Genomic DNA, 26,133 nt, shown 5'->3' with positions numbered 1-26,133 from the left:
CGGCTACGGCAGCACACCGGCCCGAAGTGGCGGTCGGACTGAGCCGCACGCCGCTGGGAAAACATGTGCTCGGCTGACCTTAACCTTGTCCTGTGTTCGCGGCCGTGACACTCGCGATACCCGCGACGCCGTCGCTACTCGCCGCGGTTTCTCAACACGGATGCGGCGAACGCCGCACGGTCACCAACGCGCCGCCTGTAACAGCGCGGGACCGGGTTGCCAAAATCACCACGAGAGATGCACGTCGAGGCACGGCCATGCGCTCTACCTAAAGAGGGCGGAGAAAGACGAACTCGCCTGTTTCTCGTGCCCTGCTGCTGCTGTGGCTGCTCGCTGAGAAGTGCTTGCGACGTTGCGCCCGTCACGCAACGGAAAGTGCACAGGGGCGAGGGCACTGATTTATCCTCCGGTTGCAACGCACACCGACCTAGAGAAACACTCCAACAGAACGTGAACTTCTCGCTTCGTCTTGCTCGCCTACACAAAACACGGCCATGCGGCTACGAAACCGGCGCGGCGGCGCGCGCAAGCGGTTCATCATCACGTGACCAGAACACGCCCCTTTCACACAACACGGCCGCTCCTCGATGCGCGCGGGTAGCGCGGCGGCCGTGCCTCTCTGCGAAGCCTGTTTCCGACTGCATAACGCGACCGGTTACACGACGAGCCGCTGTGCTGGAGCCCAGGGGGCAACTGAGCATTCGGGTTTTCGGAATCTAGGATCAGATCGAGCAGGACTTTCTCTGACGACGCGCCCAGAAGTAAGCAGACGGATTTCGTTTCGCATTCTGCGAAGCGCAGCAGACGACGACTCGTTCTGGGAGCACTGAACTTCCTTATTGACATTTATGCGGGCAGGCACGCCATGTGAATTATAAATAGCCCTGGCTGGCAACATATAAAGCGCGGAGCGCAAACCGTACCTTTGTTGACAGAAGCACTTGTCACGCTCAGTGATTGCTCTGAAGCAAACCCTCAGCAGCGCTGCCAGAACACGCCGCACCGCGAAGCGTTTTCTTGTTCTACCCTCAGAGGTATGCAGGCTCGCTTATGCAGCTTACGCAGGCGCGAATTTTGCCTGTCTGTTGCAGTTTCACCGCACTGCGTAAACAACGCTGTGAGTGCCTCATGTTTCCAACGAAGATCATTTTGCGCGGCGCGCGTCGGTGCTATAGTTGAAAACGAGATGCCTACGGTGGCGTTCTGTCTGTGTCAGCAATGCATAATGGCACGTATTCGGCTGCTCGATCGTGTTCAATTAAATGCACAGCCGCGTGCAAGCGAAAATAGCTTGCGGAAGCGCGACAGCGTTTTGTTTAATTATAAAATGAGGCGCAAACAGGGTTGACATGCGCCGCAAGCGCAAACCGCATGTGGCGTAATACGGATGCGATAATGCCTATAGGCTATAACTATGCACATTGGACTAACGCCTCGCTGCATTTCTAGAACAGAGATCTTATGCGTACCAAGAGGCACCCCAGTTCGTTTCATGAGAAAATTCTGCTACTGGTAAGTCTCAGAACGCCAATCAGATTACAAACTAAAGAAATATTAAGCAAAGATGTAACAGCGTTTAGGGCCAACACAGCGATACATGCTAGCAAATTTTTCGAGGGCACTATATAAAGGGTGAACAAGCCTATTTTTTAACTTAGTGTCAATGATCACTCGGCAATTTTTGTCTACCGCAACCTACAGATGCACGTGTTCAAGTAGGCCACAATCTGCCGGCACATGCACATCGAGTTCCGACAAATCAGGTTTCCTGCAGAGCAGTGGCTTGCTTGATTCCGACTCACCGCGAGCTATGTACAAAGTAATCGAGCGACCTCTCGAACGTCCGAGCGGTCGAACGCCCGATCTCACCTCCGGCATGGACAGTGTCCTCCTGGCCGTCTTCCAACGCAGAGCCATCTTGCAAAGGCAGAGGCGCACACCTATACGGTGACCCGGCAGCTCAATCCACAAGTCTGACTAGGTTCGCGCACCAGCCATCCAAGCAACTCACGACCAGATCATTCCAGCAGGATGCACGTGCGCGGGCCGTGTGAAGACGCGTAGTCATAGAGGCGTCCCCACACACATACGCTGCGCGCCAACGACCACAACAGCTCGCCGAGGACATACAGTTTATCGCGCGGTCGGCCCAGCTCCACACCGCTGGCAAGCCGGGTGACGAGGAGAAGCAGCAGCAGTCAAGAGTGGCGAAATCATCGCGGCATGCTCCTCAGTCCGGACCTGTTTTTGGACGCCTTCGCGGCCGACCAACGCGGTGACGGCCGTCCCTGGCTGCCCCTCCAAGTATGCGACACGGAACGACGCAGCAGTGGCAGAGGCGACGACGTCTGGACAGCCGTGCATCCGGAGCCAGCAATCTAGCCAAGCCGCAAGCTGAGGCTTCCTCCACTGTGTGCTTTCCTTGTCTCGCCAGTCGAGATAACGTTCTTACGCTGGGAACCGGAGGTGTCCACGCGCTGTTTGCGGAGCCCTATCTCTCTCCATTGCACGCAATGGCCACGACGTAAAATGTCGCGACCGTTTCCATACCAACAATCCAGGTGAGGCCCAAGCGGCTGCACTTCGTAGCGGCGAAGTGGACACAGACGTTTATTGTTGCGGGTAGAAACGGTACTTTATGCTCGACGCAAGGCACAAAGCCACATCAACGCGTTTACTGGTTAATCAGCCTCGCGTGATCCACCGGCAAAATTGGAACTGCTCCAAACATTCCCAGATCACATGTAGGGCATGGCACCTATGTCGGCACAGCCAATGAACCATATATCAAAAATATGCAAGTCGTAAATTATAGGTTAAACGTCCCAAAGCGACGCATGGGTTATGAAGGACAGGCACCGTAGTGGAGGTCTCTCGATTAATTCCAGCCACCTCGAAACGAAAAGCGGCTGGGATTCGGCTCTGCGAGCAGCAGCCTAACGCCGGAATCAACGAGCCACCGAGGTGCGTTGAAATGCAAGGAACATCCTTTCAGCAAACGACGATATACTATCCTTGTTGAGCGGGTGCCCCACTGGTAACGTACTTTACACGAAAATTAAGTACATAAATGCATGTGGATTTATATGTAAGTGAAGATGCATACAAGACGGAAATGTGGGGTGACAAGTGAAGAGTAATTTCCAAAAGGTGCTCCGCTCCTCGAGTGGAAAGCCGGCGTTACCTTATACTTGACACATTTTCGTCCACGTTCCAACAGGCTCACGGATGGTGTACAATCGGATACCTAACTGCCACGACCTGCAAACGAGGTGGGCAGACAACTGCCTGCCATACCTCCTAAGTGCAGACGCCACAGGTACAGAGCTTTCCACTGGAGATATTTAAAACTAGGCAAGCAGTGAGTGAGTGAAAAAAACGAAATCATCGGCAAAAAAGGTGGGATTAGTTGGTATCCACTTGTGCCAGATGGTCGTCATTGGATGGCTGGCGGCGACCTTTTCGGCTCGCTCACTAAGCCTCTCACGTGGTCATCATCTTCGGTGGCGGACATAACAAATCAGCAAAGCTGGTTAACCTAAATGAATTCGTTAATTTTTGAACTTTAGGGCGCCTCAATGTAATCATCACAGTTCGAATAATAGCCACGCCAGGTTTGCTTTCTTTTTCATTATTTCGAAAAAGCGATTCTCCTCGGCGTTGCATTTTCGCCGTCAAAGAACCCCCCCCCCCCCCCCCCCCTCCAGCCAACGGCGTCGGCCGATTCTCGTGAGCCTGATAGCGTGACAATGCAGGGAGCGGTGCCACAATGGAGAGAGGGGTCTATCCCCGACTATGGAGGGAGGGACTATCCCCTTTCATCCGCCACTCCCTGCATTGTCACCCTAGCAGGGTCACGAGAATCGGCCGACGCCATTGGTTGGAGGGGGGTAAGAGGGAGGGTTATTTACCCGGTGAAGAAGAGCGCTTGCTCCTCGAAGGCCCGCTGATCATTTGCCGAACACGAGTGAAGCCAAGCACTCCAGGGAGGAGCAGGAGGGTAAGGGAAATAAGGGGAGGTAATGGCAGTGGTATACATGAGACCAGAACGTGTTCTGTGTCTGCCCCGACATCTGGACAGCTAGGACAGTGAGCTGAGTCACGCCATCCGAAGTTGTAGAGCATTAGTGGGGTGAGGAGAGTGTTACTGAACTTTGCTATGCACGGACGGGTATATGCTTGGGCTTGTTGGTTCATATAAAAAGTTCTAAAAGATAAACTGGAACGAATTCAAAGAATGGCTGCTCGGTTTATTTCGTCAAGATACAGAAGAAGGGACTCAGTGACGGAAATGCTGAACTCATGTGGGCTCGAGTCACTTCAAAATCGGAGAAAAAAATCAAGACTAAAGCTTTTCTTTCAAATAATTCAAGGGCACTTCAAGATAAAATCAGATAGGTATGTTCAGCCTCCGGGAAGACGCAGCGCGAGAACAAGCCACACTCGATCAATCAAGCCTTACGACTCACGTGTTGATGTTTTTAGGTACTCTTTTTTTCCTGATGTCATCGAAATGTGGAATGCTTTGCCAGTTGAAGTTGTTGAGCAATCGGACGTGCACAAGTTCGAACGTTCTATCGATATTTTGTGTCGGGGCCACCCAACTTGATGTTATGAGACATGAATTTTTTCTGTTGTACATTGCATTTGTATTCCCTCCCTGTAACGACCCTCAAGCGAGGGTCAACAGTATCAATAAAATAAATAAATAAATAAATAAATATTTGAAAGGTAAAAACGTAGCGCAAAGAAACAAGGACACATAAAGACAGACAGCGCCGTATGTTGTCTGTCTTTCTATGTCCTTGCTTCTTTGCGCTACGTTTTTACCTTACAAATATGCATGGACGTGCGCTCGTTCCGTGTTGAGTGACGGGTGAGGACGGGATAAAACTGTGCTGTTTTCCCTGGTGTTCTGGTAGTGCTCAGCTATTTGTTCATTGCATGTAGCGGCGCCTTCCGCTGACGTTGGATCTGGCAGGCGATCGAAGGCACCCGGATGTTGATTTCGCAGGCCCGTTGATGAACGAACTCCTCGATCCCAGCATGACGAGGTATGACGAACTGCCGTTCGTGCTGCGAACGCATGACAGTATTTGCTCGAGCGTTCTGTCCTTAACTAAGGCTGCTGTGACGCTTTGTTTTATGCTGAAACGCCGTCTGTGAAGCTTCCGCAGTTCGCGGACTGCCGCTGTGAATATGAATTTCTGCGGCGCTAGTTGTGGAATTTGAGTAATTAATCATGTGCTGTTTATCAACGACGTGTTCTGCATGAGAAGCAGACAGTTAAAATGTATTAAAAGCTGCAAGTCGCGTACATTCTTGCAAGCGGTGCAGGCGGTCAGTTTTGCTGCCGAGTTTCGGCACGTGCAGGGTGGCCGCCCTACTGAACAGGTAGCGCAGTTATATCGCGGCACAGAATTCTACTACAAAATCCATGCACACAACGCGTTCCACAAAGAAAAGCGGACGTTGACGCATTGAACAACACGCAAAGATGTTACGGATCTCTAACAATATAGGCCGGGTACCTCACGGCGTAAAATCCTCCATGGCGTAAAAATATACGCTGGCGTGAAACGACCGCCAACATGGCGCTAACCGCGACGACGCTCGCGCCGTTTGGTAGCGCGGCCTCGGTGAATGCCTGAGTCAACACCTTCTTGGATGAGTCAGCCCAACAGGTGGGTATGAGCACGGAGTGGGTTGGCTAGGCCTAAAGCACCTCCCCAGCAAACCACAAACCCCTCAGAGACGTCTAGCTAGACGTCTCTGAGAGGTTTGTGGTTTGCTGGGTCTATATCGTTTCTGCGTGCAGCGTCATGAAGGCGCTTTAGAGCACTACACTTCTAGGGGTTTGCTGTAGCAGGAGCCGGTTTTGGTTTGGTTTGTGGGGATGTGACGTCCCAAAGCGACTCGAGTTATGAGGTACGCTGAAGTGAGGAAATTTCGACCACCGCGGGTTCTTTAACGTGCACTGACTTCGCACAGTACACGGGCCTCTAGAATTTGGTTGGTTTATTGGGGTTTAACTTCCCAAAGCGGCTCAAGCTATGAGGGACGCCATAGTGAAGGTCTCCGGAAATTTCGACCGCCTGGGGCTCTTTAACGTGCACTAACATAGCACAGGACACGGACCTCTAGAATTTCGCCTCCATCGGAATTCGGCCGCCGTGGCCGGGATCGAACCCGCGTCATTCGGGTCAGCAGCCGAGCGCCATAGCCACTGAGCCACCGCGGCGGCCTGAGAGCCGGTTTTGTACTGGTGGCTCCGAAGGTGCATCGCAACTGTCTTGACTAGTCGCGCTGATATGATATCGAATTGACAGCGTCGTTTACAGGAACAAGACATGAGGTCGAGTCAGGAGTAGAGCTGAACAAGGTCACCCCACCTCGACGACTGCGCGTTTACATGAATTCGGTACTAAATAGTCAAGGCAGTCGCAACGCACCCTCGAAGGCGCAACGACGCGAGTACAGCGGCTAAATCGTGACTGGGGAGCAATTTTTGGAGTACCAAAAACAAATTTTTGCGCAGTTATATCTACATATTGGAGCGACGAAGAAGCCAATGAAACAAGGGAAGGAAATGAATCCTGGCTAACATTTGAATACTTCATGGAAATCCCTTGTTTAGGGTACCTTGGAAAGATAAGCGCTGAATGTACATTTTTACCGGAGGAATGCTCGTTATAATCAATTCTGGAGTTTGATTGTCTGCAATGCGTTTGGTTTTATTAAAAACTGTTCGCAGCCAGCATTCCGACGTGTCAGGAAGACTGAGACACATATACACTAGACCAGGCAGCGAAGGGTATTTCAAGCCCACTTGTGGTGCGTTAGGGGTCATTCCCCCTTATCGGCATGCGGGAGAGGGGAGCAAATTTTGCGCCCGATTGCTCCATGATACCTAGAAGGCTTGGAGGCGTTACGTCGCCCCGTCGCCCCCGACCCTTACGGTGAGACCTGTGCACGTTTATGGTTAGGAGCCCAATACAAAACCCGTTCATTCCCATGCGCGTAGCTTTCCTGGCTGCTATGTAGTGTCTCACTGCAGCCTCGACAGAATTCCATGCATCACAAACTCGGCAGTTCCACCGCAGCTGTGGGAGCGTTCCTGCATGACAGGTGGTTAATGCCACCTCGCGCAACAAGTGCCAGCAGCCATTCCGAATTTTGACGCGCTCGGCCTGGTTGGACTACACAGGCATCAACCACAGCGAGCATAACAGAGGCTGCAGGCGCCACAGGGCACCTCTAGCGTGAGCACGCGGCACGGTGATGGCACGCCGGCCACAGCGGCACCCTACAAATGCCCATCAGCGCTTGACTGTTACCGTGTTCGGTAGCATCCGACGCACTATGACCACTCCAACGAATCGCGCTCTCGAGGCCGACTTGATCCATGTTGCGGCAGTTGATAGCGTTACATCGCTGCAGTAGGGCAAGTGCACGCGAAAACGAAACTATGCGACGAGAAATGACGCGCAGACAGCGCTTACCAGAAATGTGCGGACTGTCTCCGAGGCTTTTGTTTCTGCTGTCCACTTTTTCCTCGTCCCCTACGGCTTAAAAGGTAGCGGATTCTAAAAGATGAAATGTGTGTATGATTAAAGCGTTCGTCACAAAACCCGCGCGTGCCGCAGTTCGACCGCTGACCGCGCGCCACTGCCCCCCTTCTATCGGTAGCTGACCTGATTATTGCAAGAACCGCAGTTTTGAAAATTCCAGACGAGCGCGTTGCTCTTGCAGGAAACAAACGCTCAAGTGGCAGACAACACGCGCTGGCTTGAAATAAGCTAGCGCTCAGTACACTACGGCTGCCTTTCCCTTTAATGCGCGAGCTACAGATGATGAAATCGTCCTAAAGGCTGGTTCACATGCAACCGAATGAGCGATTGCGCGGCGCGTCACAGCGAAAATTTCCAACTATATACGATATGGAATCACCACTGCTCAAAACAGACACTTTGGCGCACTTCCTGCCGTTTTTATCACGATGACGCAGCAAATCTCGTTTGGCACAGAATGGCACAGGAGTGGAAGCGCTAGGCTTGCTCTGCACAGCAGATAACCCTATTCCCGGGCGTGAAAGGGATTGCAGTGTCACCTATGGAGGGGACCTGAAGAGTCATCCATCTCTTGCAGTCAGGGCTCAACTCGACTCCACAGGTTTACATAAGCCTGGTAGGCAAATTTTGAGCCCCACAGGACCGACTCGAAATGACGTGGCCGAGTTCATGTAAACGCCTTGGATCTCCTCGCACAGTCGGCGAGCTGGGTTGACCTTGCTCAGCCAGACTCGACCGCTACTGTCGGGCTCTAAAACACAAAACTATTACAGGCTATCTTTTGTATTAAGGACTAGGAGCTGGGTTTGAAGACTGCCTGTAGATGTGTTCAATGAGTAGAATGAAAGCTTTCGGGCATTCTCACTAAGTATGAGTCGTTAATATGGAATGGAACTGTCGATTTATTATTTATAGAAACCGTATTTTTAAAAATCACCGCATAGTGATTTTCTTGGAACTATCTATGGTATTTGGTACATCATCACGGGCACACTTTCAGTAGCCGCAAAAGTCATCTGTTCGTATTACTGCGCAAACCTCTCGGGCGTGCGCGAGCTAGGTCAATATGCCTTATATATATGTGTTACAGCATGTCGTGCAGTGCTGGCATGTTTCATTATTTACATTGCAGTAATATGTTAGCACAGGCTAGAAAGTTTGTAACTGAGCAGAAAAAAACAATATTCATGCCATGTCTTAGCCACGTTCATAGTACCATATAAAACATAGTGCATATAAGGAACTCCTCTTTGTTTTGTCAACTGTTTCTTTTTGAGCACTAGTTTTTTGCAAGTTAGCAGGGTTCTACAGTCTTCTGTGGCTGTCGACTGGCCCACATGTTTGTCAAAGCTGCCGAGTTCATGATGGGTCGGTTCTACAGTCTTCTGTGGCTGTCGACTGCCCCATATGTTTGTCAAGTTCATGATGGGTCGTGATGCCGAGTTCATGATGGGTCGTGTCAGTGCAAACTAAAAAAAAGGTGAATAGGAAATTCATGCTTCCAGAGTACATTCCAAAAAAAACCTATTATTTCCTACTCAGGATGAGGGAACAGCACCGACGGTGCACATCTTCCTTGTCACTACAGCAATTATGGCTGCTCACTGCTTTTTGGCAGCGTTTCATGTATCCGCAGGAAGACCAGGCATGAATGGCCGGCAATAGGTACGTAATAAATTAAACATTGTAATGAGCAATATTTTGTTGTGCCTGTGCTTTTGTTATCCGTGAAGGAGTTAGCATTTTTGATTGATGGTTGTGTAGCAAAGATGTCACTGCTACATTGTACTGCGTTCACAGATTTGTTTGCCCATGCTTTTGGCTTTCTCAGTGGTTCGTTTCCTTATCAAACGGCAGACGGAAATTCGGCTTTCAACTTGTGTACTTTCATCATGTTTGTAATGTATCTTCAGCTGGTGTTCAATTTCAATTTGGAGAAGTTGTCTAACCATTGTCTGTGTCTAAATGTTTTTTAACTGTTGACCTAATTACGCTGCATTTCTAAATTATTTATTAAATGCATTTATTAATTGTTACCCTGTCATGTGGCTAGCAACACGGTGAAAACATTTTTTTATGAAGTCAACGTTCTTTTTTAAAGTTATAGCAAAGTAAGTCCTTCGTTATTTAACGTTGCTCACAATTTGTAGCAATCCCTCAACGTTGAAGCAAAATTATGCGTCACTTGGGTCTAATTTGATTATCACCCCCTCTTGGATCTTCACCTTTGCACATGGGGTTAACCTCACTAGACATGCTCAAGCTTATTTGCCATGCTAGTTTGCGGACATTGTTGAACAAGAGTAAACCACACAGATCGGAAACGGGCGTCATGTGGCGCCTAGTCCGGGGACCAACAGTTACGGCGTGTTACACGTTTCAGAAAATGTACAATACAGCCAGCCACCTTCACGAATGTGTTACAGGTGGTCCATCCATTTTAGATGCAACAGAGCAAGCGTTCGTTCTGTTATGGAGAGTTTGTACGTAACACTTACGGAATTTTTTTGCAGCATACTCGTCTTGGTAGTCAAGCGCCCTAACCACCGAGCCACCGCAGCGGGTACACACACAGTTCCGATTTACTGCTGTACCGTCTCTCCGTCTGTAGTTGAGCAATTGGCAACTTCGAGCAGTCGCGCCTAGATCTTAGGCTCCATTACTGCCGACATACGAGAAGGAAGAGAAAGGTGATGACCGATGTATGAGCGGGAAGGCGAAGACCTACGCGCGGGAACCGGAAGTCGACAAACCAAGCGTCAACCAATGACGTATTCATGGATAGGGCGCAGTCCTCAAGCTTTCATTTTTTTTTTTTGCCCCGGTGTCTCGACGTGTACGAGTTGAGGGGGGTGAGGAGCAGCGTCATTTCTACCCGCTGATATTTTTGGTACTTATGAAGCTAGCTCAAAAATTCTACACAGAAACAAAAACAGAGGCCAAGCAACTATGTATTCAAAATGAAGGGTGAATATAACTGCAGGGCACTGCCTTTTCCTGCACCCTTGCAGGCACCTACTTGGGCATTCCCTGGAGGGCGTAAATGGAACAGAGACATGTCCAGCTTCTGGTGGACTGGATATGGATGAGGAGAAAATTATGCTGTTTTACTCGGGATGGAAGGTTTCAGGAGCCAAGCCATGATTGGCTGCTGACAGCCAATCATCAGGCGTCAGAAATCTACCTGGATGACAGCACATGCACGAAGAGCAGCCCAAGCAAGCTGGCACTAAACGAATGTGAAATCAACTGCCCATTCTAGTGACCCCGAGAGCTTGCTTACATTGAGGAAAAAAAGGGGGGAATCACTACGTAGTGGCTGCACTCTAAATACAACAGGAAACGCTCATCTATACCGTGAAACGGGGACGAAATATTAATTCTGTGGAAAAAGCCGGCTGCTTAAAAAACTGCATGGGGAAGCCGAGGTGCACGGAAATGAGCAGAAAAATGTAACTCTATGCTCAAACATTGCTCATATTGCAGGCATCTATAAGGCTATTTGAATCATGCACGCCTGTTGTGGCGAGCTGTCAAAAGCACTGCATGTTGTCTGCACTGCCATGCCGCACTGTCTGCTTCTAGCAGATATTTGTTGGGTAGGCGGCTCAAAGAAAGAAAAAAATAATAAAACTGCCGTGCCCACACTGCCACACGAGCAAACAAGGGTAAGGAATGACATGCTACAGAGGGTCACATGCCCTTCGCTCCCTTAGTATGGTTGATGCTGGCTTTTGCACTGCATGCTAAATTTTGTAGTCTTGCCAAGACTAAATTTATCCCCTCATGTAAGGAAGCATATCTGGGGACGCAGAGGTTTCACAAACCATACAATATTCTGAGTGGAAAATTTAAGAACTCGTTTCAAAAATTTATGTGTTTCAGGAAGTTTAAAATGGGCCCCTGGAACAATTTCTCTAGTTCAACTTCAGGTGAGTTCTTAATGTCATGCGAATACAAATGCAAAGCAAATTACCTACCTACAGGAAGTGGTGGGCACAAACGTAAGCTGGGCAAAGAAACGTCTTGCAATAGACACAACAAACATTGAGAGGCTGTACCAGTGTAAAGAGATGAGGAGCAAGTTTTGCAGGCAGTGCCGTGTTCACACTAACACCACTGGCTGCCCATCTTCATTTTCGTTCTTCACAGTTTCCAGCTGTGAAAGATGAAGTGTCGGCTGAAAATACTAATCTCAGTGCCTCCCTAGGCATACAGTGGAAGGCACTACTACCCCCCATTACAACTATGCTTTCTTTTTATCAAACCAGCTCACAGATTTTCAACAATTGCATCATTTGTTTAATTCATACAAAAAAAAAAAAAAAACAACCTACAATAAAATTTTTGTAACTAAGAGCCAGCGACCAGCACTGCTGCACTCGTTTGATGCAGCATAAACCTTACCCTGCGAGTATGAAAAGGGAAGAGTTACTGGAGACATTAGTTCTCAGAGGCAAATGGCACCTTTGCAGCAAGAATGGAGCTAACGAAGAATTCTGTTCAAGTTCCAGTGCTACCGTTGTGTTGTGGTCTAGCAGACATCACATTTTCGATTTCGTCAGCCACTCGAAATCCTGAAAGAAAAACCCGATAGAAGAAAAAAAAATTATCCTGTGATCCACTAACAAACAGCACAGTATGCTTCAACAACTGTGAACTTGTATTTTCCTGTCAAGGCAAAAAGGTATGAACAGTAACTTCATTAGTCAAAGTGTGTTGAAGCACAAAGACAAAGCAATGCTGTAACCCAGGCACCTCTGCTAGCTCAAATGCAGCTAAAGCACTCTACATACTACCGCAATAATAGTAATAATAATCAAAAAAGGGAACAGTTTACACAGCATTAAATATAAGCATTGTTCGAGCGTGGTCCAATGAATTGGCCTTTGCATGCTTTGCTCGTTTACAGTAATTTCTACTTCCAGAGCAAACCAAAATAACATGATGGTAGTTATTTAACCATGCATTATAAAACTTACACAATACAGAATTTAAATCACTTAGTTCAGCACCATTTTGAAGCAACATGGATGAGTACATACTTAGGAAGTATGACGCCAGGCAATGAGGTAAAATATTGCACTTCCTGTCTCAGTGTAATAAATTCGCCAGTGCTCATTCAAGTTCATGGTCTCTGCATGACTACACATTTTAGTTACAGTAAATGAATTAATCTTTGTCAGAACCTAAGCTTCACTAACTTTGCAAACAGAAAGTGGTTTCTAAAAGATTGGTCTAGCAAACGATTAACATGGTCAGTCAAGGCAAATTGGGTTATTCAAGCACTAGCATAAGAACCAATCTAGACTGTTTTACTATAAATGCCCATGAAGACGTGTTTGGAGGTTCTCTTCTTGAGAAACTCATTAATTTTCTGTTAGTAACTAAGCCGATGACAAACGCAAGAATTAGTACTTGTCTGAAGGGTTTTACTAACTTATTCGCACATTATATGCCAAAACATAGCCTGTCACAATTACCCATACACGGCAAATATCAAAAACCAAACTACATCCAGAGGCTTCACCGCAGAGTCTTGGAAATGCACCTTCACTTCTCCGTGCAATTGTGAAAAGACACAGTACACCAGAGAAGAAAACAAGGTAAAAACACAAAATAACACAAGTAAAATTGTTACCATTTTTAACACATAGCTGATATTAATTAAGACAGTCTGGGTGCAAGCACAGCTGGCAAGGATGAGGGTGCAATAACGTTTTTGGCTACCAGCTACAGCAGACGCTCCAGCCATCTTGCAGAATTTGTTCCAGCAGACCCACAAAATTAATCTCTGGATGACTCCGAAATCTCGGCACAGAAAGAAAGAATGAGAAATAAATTTGGAAAAAATAAAAGTCCTTTACAGAATTTGGATGACTGGGAAGAAGTTGGGTTTGCATGTGTAAGTGCAGTACAAACAAGCTACAGGTGCATAGATCTTAAATTATTTTATCCTTCTCTGCAGGCACAGATCACGGTGAAATTTGTTTTCAGGAAGCCTTCCAGTTACACTGTCTAAATGGAGTAATACTAGGAAAATGTACTTTTCAGTCAAATTCATGACTTTTGCCATGCAGCACTCTTTAGAATGAATTTTTGGCCTCACCTACTGCAATAGAATAATATCAGATTTTAATTGAGAAGCAGCTTGAACAACCAGACCACTTATATTAATCAGAACTAAGAGATGCTGCAAAATATATACTTATAAAAATAAACATTAGGCTGAAAATAAGGAGAGCAGCAGCAGTTGAGCTGTTGCTGAAAATCATGTTACACTCAGACTGTGGAGCTTCGTTTACCATGTGCGAAATTCATTATCATCCAGACATAAAAACAATGAAAGAGAAAACAAGCTAACCTGGGGCTTCCGTTGAGCCATGCCGTCAATAAGGACGTTGATAATGGTAGGCCGGTCTGTGGTGGCAAGAGCCTCTGTAAATGCTGCACGCAGTTCCTCAGGTGTCGTGACGTTAAAGCCTTTGCCATCAAACATGGCCGCCATTTGGTCGTAGCGGACACCCGGCAGGAGAGAGTTGGCAGGAAGCCTGCAGAAGCATGCACTCGTCAGGGAGGACACGCCCCAGAAAGGCATTCTGAATAAGGTAGCTAGCTGGTGCTACATTCCTTTCCTTCTGTGTTCATTCGGTTTATGGGGGTTCAACGTCCCAAAGCAACTCAGGCTATGAGGAATGCCGTAGTGAAGGGCTCCGGAAATTCCGAACCCCTGGGGTTCTTTAACGTGCACTGACATCGCACAGTACACGGGCCTCTAGAATTTCGCCTCCATCAAAATTCGACCACTGCAGCCGGAATCAAACCTGCATCTTTTAGGTCAGCAGCCGAGCGCCATAACCACTGAGCCACTGCGGCAGCTTTTCACTGGAGTTCACATAAATGTCTCACAAGGTAATAAAATAGGATTAAAAAGTGAACTAGCACACCCTGTCTTAATGGTCAACCCTGGAATGTAACAGAGCATGGGCACTCATGCCTTGCAATCATTGTCAAATTATGGAAAGGCAGGCAAAAAGGAAGTGCAGTAACATTTTTTTTAGCTGCAATGCCATTAGCTATAGCAGTGACAACTATACAAGAGCAACAAGCAATGTGCAGCTATTCCCCCTACTTGAGCAAGGCAACTTTTCAAGGAATTGTGCAGTGACAATAAAGAGATGTACAAGAACTTGAAATAAAATGAAAGCTACAACAAGCCTGCCTCCAGCAAGCAGCTAATCAAAAGAGAAGCAACTTCCCAGGAAGGAATGAAGCACTCACGAGATGCAGGGGTGCACTCCCGACTGCAGAAAGGACTCCCAGGTCTCGCCATCAAAGCCATTGTAGATGCCGGAGTTATTCATGACTATGACAATGATTGGAAGCTTGTACCTGCAAGGAAAAATGCAGGAAAAACTGTCACAGCATAACTGAGGTGCTGGAACAGATTAGCACGTCATGGACAACTCATGCCCCATGACGAATTTACACCATGAAGAACAATAAACTTGTAAACTGTGGGGTTAAAGCCCCAAAGCAAACATGGGCTATGAAGGACACTGTGGCAGAGGGCTCCGGACTAATTTAGGCCGCCTGGGGTTCCTTAATGTGCGCTGGCTTCGCACAACACACGGGCATTTTTGTATTTCATCTCCACTGAAATATGGCCGCAGCAGCCAGGATTAAACCCGCGACCTTCGGATCAGCAGCCTAACGCCAAAGCCATTGAGGCACCATGGCGAGCTGTGTGAAGACCATTATAAACAGTGTTGTGCTCCACAACTACTAATTTTATACGCCATTTCTGCCAACTGTTTAACTTGGAAGGCAAAGTTAAAAGAACCACTTTTTGTTGAAGGCTTTCAGGATGAAAGGAATTCACTCCCTAATCAACAAGTTTTCTACGACTGAGATTTCAAATGATTACAATGAGTGCATCCCTGAGTCACCAAGTCACATTGTGTCTTTATATCAAAATACTATTTGGCATAAAATATGCCATATGCCCCACAGTTCCTGAACTGATTCGAAACTAAAATATAGTTTGTAGTTGAACGTTACTCAAGTGTCATATATGAGGTGTTCCAGCTAACTTTAGCCAAGATTTAAGAATATGCCAGAACGAAATGGGTGAGCTCAACTTCAATCATATTGTTGACCACTGTATATAATAAGTCGAGTATTTTTGTATTTTGTTTGACTGAGTAATTAAATAAGTTGAAAACTTCAATTTTCAGTTATTGCATTTTGGCAAAAATTCTAGTGCCAAATTGTAGAGCAAAACCAAAAAACCTCAAATACATCAGTTTTTGTTTTGATACCTGCTGAAGATTAGTTTTTTGCGTTGAAAGAAAGCCTGTAAAATAATGAAAAACCTGCGTGTCAGTCCGCTTGCGTACTGTGCCAGCAGTGCTCTCAAACATGGAACTCACGAATGTAACCACGTTAATGCAGCTGCAAGTGTGACAGGACCAAAACAATGATGTGGGTGCTGGTGGCAAAATTGAAAGTAATGCCTGTGACCTGGTTGCATTCAGTGTGGAAAATATCAGGCACTATGGTTCGTGGCAGCAATATGCAGGCCAAGACATCAAGCAGCGTTCCTAGTCCTTGACTGCCATTTTGCATCTGCCGCCTCAAACCTGGCCTCTTTGCGTTCCGTCATGCCTTGCTCCTGAAGTTGGTGATTGCACTGAGGCGCAACCAACGACTGATACACTGCTTGGTATTTTGGCCTGCATATTGATACTGCGAACCACAGCGCCTGGTGTTTTCCGCACTGAGTGCAGCGATGTTGCAGGTGTTACTTTCAATTCTGCCGCCTGCGCTGTCATTGCTTTGGCCTCACACAGTACCACAGAGTGCACCTATGTCCACAAGTTCCACATCTAAGAGCACTGCTGCCGCTGCATGCAAACAAACTGTCACAAGGTTGTTTTTTTATATTTCAAGACCTCTCTTTTCAACGTGAAAATAACTAATCTAAAGCAGGTATCAAAACAAAAATTAATTATGGGTTTTTTGGGCAGCTCTACAATTTGGCACTACTTTTTTTCCCAAAACGCAATACTAACTGAAAACTAAATTTTTTTTCGGTATATATGGTACCGTATTTACTTGCATAATGAACCCACTTTCTTGCTAGAAAAGTTGGCATCAATTTGGAGGAGGGCTCAAAACACGGAAAAAAGAAGTGACTTTTTTTGCGAGAATAAAAATTTCATTTAATATGCCTGCCTGTTCGTCTGTCCACATCAACAAAGCACGCGGTCAATCGTATTTGCATGACTCATGTTTAGAACTGTTCGTTCGAAAGATGTTTGCTGTATCACTGCGTGATCCCACGATTTTGTGATAGGCAACGGCGCCGGCGAATCGCAGCATGATAAAGCAAACATGCTGAACACTGGCCCTAAAGGCCAAGAGCACATTTTTTTTAATGCGTGGTTAAACAAGCTCGCAGGATAGTTACAAGTGTGTAATGCGAATGTTCAACTCTTTCTTTACCACGGGATAAACCATAGGTTTTGAACCTGCCACCAAAATTCAAAACTGCACTCCTGGAACAGCTGAGCCATCCAGTTTGCTTCTATAACATTTTGTTCTTTTTTTTTCCCTTCATTTTATAACGCCAAGAGGCAATGTGAAATATGAAACATTGACAGGATGCAGTCCACCAGACGGACCACAGTTAAACCTTTAAACCTGGTTACAACAAAATTGAAAAAGTTCGAGATTTTTCGTTACATTTAGTTCTTGCAAGAAGGGTCGAAAGGCCACTGCAAAACTGAAACCAAAGTAAGAAATAAATGTAGGTGAAATCACCTTGAAAACGTTTAGAGAAAACAGCATTACTCGAAATCATAAACGCAGCGGTGCCATCGTGCTTTTTTTCAGAGCAGCAGTGGTGAGTTAGACAACCATGTGGAATGGTCAGATTTCAGTTAAAGGGGCCCAGAAACACAATCTTAGTTAACTGTTTTGCCTGTTGATTGCATACAGTGAGTTATAATGGTGCTATTAGCGTCGGTAATACCGCGTATATTCCGTTTTTTAATATTTTAATGTCCTCCCAAAAACAACTTCATGGCTCTGATGGTGTCGCCACACAGTGGCGGGTTTTTACCAGCGGATATGACATCACCTGGCGCGAGCTTGATGATCGGACAAACAGTAAATATACTGCAAATTGTGTGAATAAATAGACACATTTTGTCACCTGTCTGCGTTTTATATTAGATCAACAAAAACAACTTGTTTGTCTTAGATAAGAGCCCTGCAAAGCAAGTAAAATAAAAATACACCACCAGGGGCGCTCTGGCATGGAAACGACGCTGCCAGTCTCAGCAAGAATGAGTTACAGAGAGCAGGCAACCATGGAGTACAAACTTCCGCGACGTGCTCTGGCTCGCTGTTTTGATTGGTTGCGCAAGGTGCCGTCATTGGGAGAGCGAAATAGGAGTGGGAAGCCCCGCCAAAATCGAGTTGAGGGCAGCGTTTTGTTTGCTTGTATTTTGAAATTTCTTCACTGAATAACTCCCGTTCCTGTGCATTGATTCCTGTAATTCTTTTTAGGTCAGCATCTGTGTGACATAAAGAACCCACCTGAAGTATAGCCGGTATCCCCCCAAGCAGTGTTTCGCAGCCCCTTTAAGATTCCAAGACTTCGTCTCAGAGGGCCGGGACACCAGCACGTGCTCGCACGTGTTTTGGTTCGCCATTCATGTTGTATTTTATGCATTGCACTTGATTTGCAAATGATCAGAACTGGTTTTATTTGGTGCCTTAGGGTCTTTGTAGTGCACTGCCAAGATATTTTACCAAATGCGCAAGCAGTTTCTTGATTATGATGATGTCAAAGAAGGCCACACCCCTTTTCACCCACAAAACCCATTCACTACCAACCCAGAAAATAAAAATGGAGAAAAGTAGGGACTGCAAGTTCTGCTATAAAGAAAACAAGAACAGAACTCGGAGGAAGTGTAATGTGCAGCACATCCCACGTCTATCTCCACTTCATGCTGTCACGAGACCCCTTTCTCTAGTGGCACAGCAATCATACTGCCAAACTTGAAAGGCCACAAAAAGTGCAGTGTATTAACTACGCAGCTGAAAATCACTAGAATGGCAGCTAAGAGCATGCGCAACGTTTTGTATATTTGAATTTTTTTGTAATCAATTTCTCGCTCAATGCAGCGTAATCAATAAGCTACAGTTTGATGTATTATTATGCGCAGAAATTATTTTTATTTTAATTAAGGCATTCAAAATCGTTCGTATTTTTCACGGTAAGGAAACAGTTAAGCATTAGCTGTGGTGTGAGAGGGGTTAGACATTTTTGCTCCTGATCTGGAGTTCGCCAAATCACTTGGAGGTCTGAAGGTTCTGCTTGCTCCATAGCATTTCAGTGTAGCGGGTGTTTTATGGTGCCCTGGTTGAAACTGCTATGCTCCTCTCTGAAGCGCGAGCAGCTCCTCTCCGATGCACAAGCACTTGCTGGCTTTCTAAGCGTACAGCAGCACGCTGCTGAGCACGCCAAGCCGCTGCCGCCAGCACTCCTGTAAAGGGCTCATATCATCTTAGCACTCTGCCAAGTTTACCCAGCGTGCCACACCCCCCGGAGGGGGAGGAACTCTCGTCTGCCAAAAAAATATACACACCGCGATGTCAGTGGCGGGCAGCATTTTGGCATGCTGCCAAGGTCTGCGTTGCGGATGGATCACGTGAAATTGAGATACGTGTTAATAAAAGCTAACACTAAAAAAAAAAAATGTTGATTCTCAACGACAAAATGAAGGAAGGGTTCATTCTGAGAGTAAATGCGGTAACTAAATTCAACAAAACAAAAATACTCTGACTTAAAATATACAGTGGTTAACAATATGGTCAAAATTGCATCCATATATTGCATTCTGAAATATTTTTAAATCCTAATCTCAAGAACCATTGCATGGCTTTAACAATATAAGCCTATCAACCATCTTGATTTAACTGATTTGGCAATGTTTTTCAGATAGAACCAACAAAAGATATGGCCTAAAATAAAACCTTATGATTGCTGATAAGATTTGTATAATAATTATTTCTTTTGAATGCTTGCATGTGTTTACATATGCTCTGCTCTGTGCATGATTGGAAAGCAGAACTGCATCTCTCTGCTTACAGACCTATGGTCTGGATCTAGCTCAATGTCCCTCTTTGTGCAAACACTGGAAAAGAACTAAAGCCCATTCAAGCAATCTAATCTTACTCGCCTTGCAGCTGTCTCCATCTCCATGGCAGAGAAGCCAAACGCACTGTCTCCCTCAATGCATATGACCCTCTTGGACGGTGACTTTGTCTGGCACCACAGAGCAGCCGCAATGGCAAAGCCGACACCTACCCCCATGGTTCCAAACGTGCCAGCATCCAGCCTGCACAGAACAATGTAAACTATTAAATAGGGCCTCACAAAGCATGAAAAAAATTTACATATGATTACGATAGTCAGTAATGCAAAATTTAAGCGCAGCTCTTCACGCCCCACCTGCCACCGCCGTCTTACGCTGCCAGCCACCCTCAGAGATCTTCCCCTGACAGCCACCTTACGGTTGTCCATTCCTCCACTCTCACCGTGGTAGGTGCTGTCTTGCCTGCCTTAGAGCGGAAGCTTGGGCGAATTGGTACGACATTTTTCTGAAAAACGGCACGAACTTGGACGAGGACAGAAGAAAGACACATGGACGGGCGCTGTGCAACTGAAAATTTTATTGCTTGGACAGTGCAAATAAATGGGTGGCCACCAAACATTAAAGGAAAACAACACACTCAATCATACATACTCATCATTCATACACACACAATCATGAAGGAGCCATACGCTATATCACTTGTATATCAATAAAAAGTACAATTCTTAAGATGAAAGTGCCAAAGAGGGGCTGCTGACACAAGATTCTGCTGACCGGATGATTTGTTCCGCTTCAATAATCTCGCGCGTTAGCTGATTCTTGTGTTTACTTATCGCCCGTCCATGTGTCTTTCTTCTGTCCTTGTCCAAGTTCGCGCTGCTTTTCAGAAAAACTTGCCTACCTGCCACGGTTGTCAGGTTGCATGTTACGTTGCCTATGCTGACAAAGACGAGTATGCTGATGCCGTGATAAGTGGAATCCACGAACAGGTGCCTAAGAGCTGCGCTCTAAAATCTTGCAGTTAGCTGCATCCCAAGTTCTTTCCTTACTCGGCAATGAGTGCATAAAAGTCGCATGCATGTTCCTCAGTCTTCACAAGGTTTTCTTTTTTTTCTAAGAGTAGATGTTAAAGGCCTGGTTTCACAAATGTCTAATCATGCTACAAAAGGATCTCAAGACACAATAAGTGTACCACAGCTGTCATCACAAACAGAAACAGACGCTGCTTGTGAAGCACTGGTGCAAGTCAAAGCCAAATAGAACTTCCTCTACAGAAGGAAGAACTTCATCAAGGGAACTGCTGCTTTTCTTAAACCTCTTCCACCATTTTGCAATGCATAGCATAAACTTATCAAGCAGCTACAGGGATGAACAAACAAAAGCACTTATTGCAGCAAATGCTACATACAAAATGCAGGTGCATGTGAAATGCTGCATGTAAGCACCAAACAGGAACGAAAATAACGATTCCATGATGATAATCCAGAACAAAATTTCAGGAGCTACAGCAAGCATTGAAAGAACAGAAGACCACTACAGTCCTTCTCCATACTAAACTGCCTGTGCCCATGTATGAGCCAAATAACCTACTGTAAAACCTTGATAATTCAATAGTATAGTTAATTGCAAATCTCGGATAATTCACAGAATTTCTGCAGTCCCATAATTTTTAATGTAAATTTTACCTGATAATTCGAGCACGAGATTTTACAGGCTCGGTTAATTTGAACACGTGGCGTGCTGTGCAGGCACGCCCTAGTTTGCCAAAACCTCGAGAACGCCACAGTTCAACTGATAAAGCAACATTGTGTGGCGTACAAACACAAGCATGGAATAAGCAGTGTGATGCTGAACTGGACTTTTCAAAGCTTTAGTTACCATCGCAAAGACAGCAGCGACACTCTGACAGAGCGCGTGACACGATAATGTCACACCCACCAAAGCGACCTTCTGTAATTCACCAGTGCCTAATCACCAACTTGTTTAGCGGCTCTTGCGCATTCAGAACCCATCATCATCAGTGTACTGTATACAGTTCCTACTTCGTGCAAGCTGTGTGCTGGCACAGAAATCGTCCTTGCAAAAATGCACCACAACAGCCCTGGATATCCTGCGCACACTCTATTCTCATTGCTCCTTTGCAATTGACAGTGTGGTGAGAACAATGAAACATAAAAGTGCCAGCGAAAAGTGATGAGTGCAGCCAATCACAAAGTTACTACATCGAGAGAGATGCATGCCGATGTTCTGCGGATGTCGAACCCAGCGTCACCTGAATCGTGGTGACTGGCAATGACATAGTGGCCAAGACAAGCCCAAACGAGCTCCTGTTGTCGCTGAACGTCAAGCACAGCTTTGTTGAGCAAGTGACTCAAAGTGCTGTACATGGCTGAGCAACATTCTGCACCTGCATTTTTCCTTTTTGGGTAATACAAAAACCCGCGTAATTCTAATATTTTACATAGTCCGATGGGCTCTGAATTAATGAGGTTCTGCTGTACATGGTTTGCTTTCTAACACTACCTAACGGTTATTGCTTTATACGAATGTGCCCCGAGAATAGTACACTCTCACCGGTGCCGCGGCAGGTAGTTGGGCAACATTGTTCGTCCTATGTCCATCGTGTTCGCTCCCTCATTCACTATGACTGCATCCTTTGGAATGAGGTCAGCAATCTGCAAGCATTACCCGGAAGCAGAGGTAAAAATTAGACACACTCGAAACACCCAAGGTGTCAAGCTGTCAGCAGTTTTTGCCAGTACCCTTTGTGAACAATTGTAGAAATGTAAAACTGTATGCTAATAGGAAACCATACTGTTCTTATAGCAAAAGATTATGAATAGGGTTGTGCAAATATTGAAATTTCCAAATAAGAGCATGAAGAAAAATGCATTCAAATATCGAATCGAACATTGAATACCTGTCCAGATTGTAAAAAAAATTAGAAAAAGCTAGATACAAAAGTTTATATACTTATCTTGCAGTTCTGTGCCCACTGTTTTTTGTGTATGAAGCTGACTCGGTGTAGATTTGTTTAATCATTATAATTATATTTTTAATAGCAAGACAGAGCCAGTATGATATTAAAACAGGTTGGGCACAAGCCACCAGTCTCCACTTACAAAATAAATACAATATTATGCAAGCGATTACAAACTGCTTCAGCATGTTCTAGGATCTTGAGGAAATGCTCTTGTGCGACCTGTGACGACCTACAAAGCATCACCCAAAACATGCAGCTGTGTGTGGATATTTTGCATCGTTGTTATGAAGTCATATTTTTGCACAAAAGAAATAGGGATTTCACCACAAGTGCCAACCTGCTTGTAAGCTGTGTGGAAATTCATGGGAAGTTGCTTGGATGACGACAGCTCCTGGAAGAAACAGACAACAGATGCATGTAAAGTCGGGCACTGTGAACTATCAGCGAGTTCCAGACCCAACAGTGAAGATAAAAAAAACAACACATATGACAGCTTTCCTTGAAGGGCCAATTAAGCTATTGCAACATTAACAAATATCAAGCAGGAGCAATACTTTGTACTCATGGCAGTCATGACTGAGAACAGAATTAATATAAACAGCTGCCACCACTATGGCTCAATGGTTAGGGTGCCTGGCTGCCGACCCGAAAGACGCGCATTCAAACCCAGCCACGGCGGTCGCATTTTGAGGGAGATGAAATGCTAGAGGCCCGTGTAACGTGTGATGTCAGTGCATGTTAAAGAACAATAGGTGGTCAAAAATTACCTCCAATAAAAAGTCCCCATAGCCTTAGTCGCTCTGATATAAGAAATCACGTAAAACCAAACCAATATAAACAACTATAATTTATTTATACCTGCCAAAAGATTGCATGCCATAGAAAGATTGAAAATAAACAGTTAGACCCAAATAATGAGCACACAGAAGGCGTAAAACAGTAATCACCTGCAAACCTATGTACGAGCAGCAGCACATTCTTTGAAATGTTATCCTGAACCAAATAATCAGAACAAAAGCTACAAATAAGTCGTTGCCTTCTCAGAAAAGAAGGGCCTGAACGCTTTAGAGGACCTTATCTTAACTAAACTACAATAGATATTAAATGCTGACCACATAGCATCACTTAATTTGCCCATAAAGGCCCTAGGGCACCACTTTACTGACTGGCAATGATGCAGGTCTCCACTGTTACCACAGCATTTCGAAAGCTAAGTTCACTCAATTTAAGCTACTCAATGCAGCTAATGTCGGCCAAGAAAGCCACAGGCTCCTTCAGGGACACCTCACCTGAACAGCCTTCTCATTGCTGGCCACTTTGCCGCGCAGTGCTTGCCACCACTCTGTATCAGCAGGGTAATGCCAAGGGTCCTTGGCATGCTCCGCAGCCAACTGGGCAGGGTAAGCATCTTTTCAGTCCCAATGCCAGTCAACTTCACTGCCTGGTGAGAGCCAAACTGCTTTAACGACATTACTTTGCAGTTCCACAGGTGCACTGATCTCAAGAGACACAAAAATTCAGGGAGGCACTTTGTTGACCTAAAGTGCGGTGAGGCGAAAGCCTTATGTGCAGTGTTGCTGCTTGTGTCACTGATGTGTGGTTAAGATGTTAAGCTTCGCCTCTAAGAGTGGAACGCGACAGCGTCTTGCAACGCTGCTAGGGAGTCCACAGAACGGCATCGCTCATTTGACTCTACGCCTTGCTCGTTGGTAAATTGGTTTTTGAGGAAAGAAATTGTACCTGTCTTGACCTGAACCTCGCTGTAAGGGGAAGGGAGGAAGATGGGAGTGAACGAAGACACCATATTCACTAGACGCGCCTTTGTTCATTCCAAACCATCGAGCTGGCTTTGGCATGGCGGAGATCTGGCATGGCGGAGTGGAGTGGTTAGCGTGCTCGTCTCGCACTCCCGAAACTTTGGTTCAATTCCCCAACTCGACTAATTCCCTACTCGGTTTTATTTATTTATTATTTATCTGCTCTGACTAGAAAGAAAATTAGGCTAATTGGTTAATTAACCAATTAACTAAACTCAGTCTCACTTACTTGCAGCATCACTATACGATCCCTTTGATTGGTTGCATGATTACTAGCCAAAGTGCAATTGGCCCTGCTTGAAATTCATGCACTGTGATGTCACGACCATTTTGACCAATTGAAACAAGGTAAGTGTAGCTACGGCGGCCACCCGAGGTCTCGCTTTGGCTGTCGGAGTGTTGCTTTCGCAACAATACAAATTTAATTTCACACCTACCGTTTTCAAACAGTTAAACAAGTGTCCAATCCACTGTACCTAACTAACTACAACATGCTCAAAGTCATTGAAAATGAAGTATGCCTGTATCGTCGTCACTTTGCCCCAGTGACATAGTCACCGCAGAAGGGAACAAAGCTTGGCAGAGCCAGTTGAGCAATGCAGCCATTCCTGGTCCTCCAGAGTAGCTGTTCTTCATAATCCTTCAGCTTTTCAATCCAGCATGTCATATGCACCTCGCTCTAAAACATGAACCCAGAAACCTAAACACAAACCTAGAAAGGTAGAGCCATCACCTCAGTGTACCTAGAGGCGCCTCCTGATAGAGACGACAAACATCTCTAGAGTTGTCCCTTGCCCCTGTCTACTTGTTTGTAAGTCACAAGTACCCACCCATGAGCACTTGTGACAACAGGTAATGCTTTTTTTTCTTTTTTGGACAAATATTTTGGTAAGACTACTGAATACCTTGTGGCAACACTAAAGAAAGAACATCATGTGAAAGATAAGCCTTTGCAATGTTTAACACAAGGTCATTCTTGAGGAAGAAAGGAGGGGAAAAAATGGAAAAGTGCACAGCACATTTCAGAAACCCAGGTGGATGTTTGGAAAACTTTAGTACAGTGAGAAAGAAACAGAAAAAGTGAAGACGGCTGTGAGCATAGATGCAAAACCTTTTCAATCCGTGGCCTACCAATCCCGTAACCAGTGATGCTACAGTTAAAACTCAATTTAACGCCACGAAATATTTCGTTAAATTGAAAAATTCGTGAAATCGAGAAAGGCATTTCCCTGGCCTTTGAAATCTTAAATTGTAATGTAGCAGCACCCAAAATATACTGCGGCATCGCATTTGCCGAGAATCCGTACCTGTGCATTTGAAAAGTCCGTGAAAGTCGCCCAAATCGCTGGTGCATGAAAGTGCCATACGGTAAAATGGATTAGAAGCCAAGGTAGGCAACGCCATGGACTGTGGCGTCCTATCATACGTACAGCGGCGCAGCTTTCAGCCTGGTCAGAACAAAACCAGGGTCGTGACTTTGGCGCCTAGATGTTACTGTTGGCACATTACCCACAAGCTGCAAGACATCGTGAGGAAATAAGTGAGAAATCACCTTTTCTTGCTCAATTCTTCCTGAAAAAACTTCATTAAAT

General features: G+C 45.8%; 2 protein-coding genes across 6 annotated transcripts in view; both read right to left on the bottom strand.

Moving 5' to 3' along the window:
• The window catches only part of LOC149341823 (5'-AMP-activated protein kinase subunit gamma-1-like), a 282,152-nt gene extending 279,753 nt beyond the window's left edge, over window positions 1-2,399 (bottom strand). The window contains exon 1 of one of the 4 annotated variants that reach the window (XM_089544044.1): window positions 1,870-2,399. In XM_089544044.1, coding sequence (XP_089400170.1) covers window positions 1,870-1,917 — 48 coding nt within the window. In that variant the 5' untranslated portion in view covers window positions 1,918-2,399. Of the gene's footprint in view, window positions 1-297; window positions 522-1,869 lie in introns of those variants that run through there. The other 3 variants (XM_089544046.1, XM_089544051.1, XM_089544047.1) reach the window with 3 other exon arrangements.
• A 9,451-nt stretch (window positions 2,400-11,850) lies between these two features.
• Window positions 11,851-26,133, bottom strand: part of Hacl (2-hydroxyacyl-CoA lyase) — a 30,619-nt gene continuing 16,336 nt past the window's right edge. For both annotated transcript variants that reach the window (XM_089544042.1, XM_089544043.1), the window contains 7 exons: window positions 24,014-24,115; window positions 23,062-23,115; window positions 22,316-22,416; window positions 19,826-19,984; window positions 14,853-14,963; window positions 13,936-14,122; window positions 11,851-12,148 (listed from right to left, as the gene is read on the bottom strand). In XM_089544042.1, coding sequence (XP_089400168.1) covers window positions 12,116-12,148; window positions 13,936-14,122; window positions 14,853-14,963; window positions 19,826-19,984; window positions 22,316-22,416; window positions 23,062-23,115; window positions 24,014-24,115 — 747 coding nt within the window. In that variant the 3' untranslated portion in view covers window positions 11,851-12,115. The remainder of the gene's footprint in view (window positions 12,149-13,935; window positions 14,123-14,852; window positions 14,964-19,825; window positions 19,985-22,315; window positions 22,417-23,061; window positions 23,116-24,013; window positions 24,116-26,133) is intronic.

The sequence above is a fragment of the Amblyomma mixtum genome, chromosome 5 (genome assembly GCF_055824585.1).
Source record: "Amblyomma mixtum isolate Tamu chromosome 5, ASM5582458v1, whole genome shotgun sequence".
Classification (NCBI taxonomy): domain Eukaryota; kingdom Metazoa; phylum Arthropoda; class Arachnida; order Ixodida; family Ixodidae; genus Amblyomma; species Amblyomma mixtum.
Note: the sequence above shows the minus strand (reverse complement) of the source record. Positions and strands in the feature narration are given on the sequence as shown.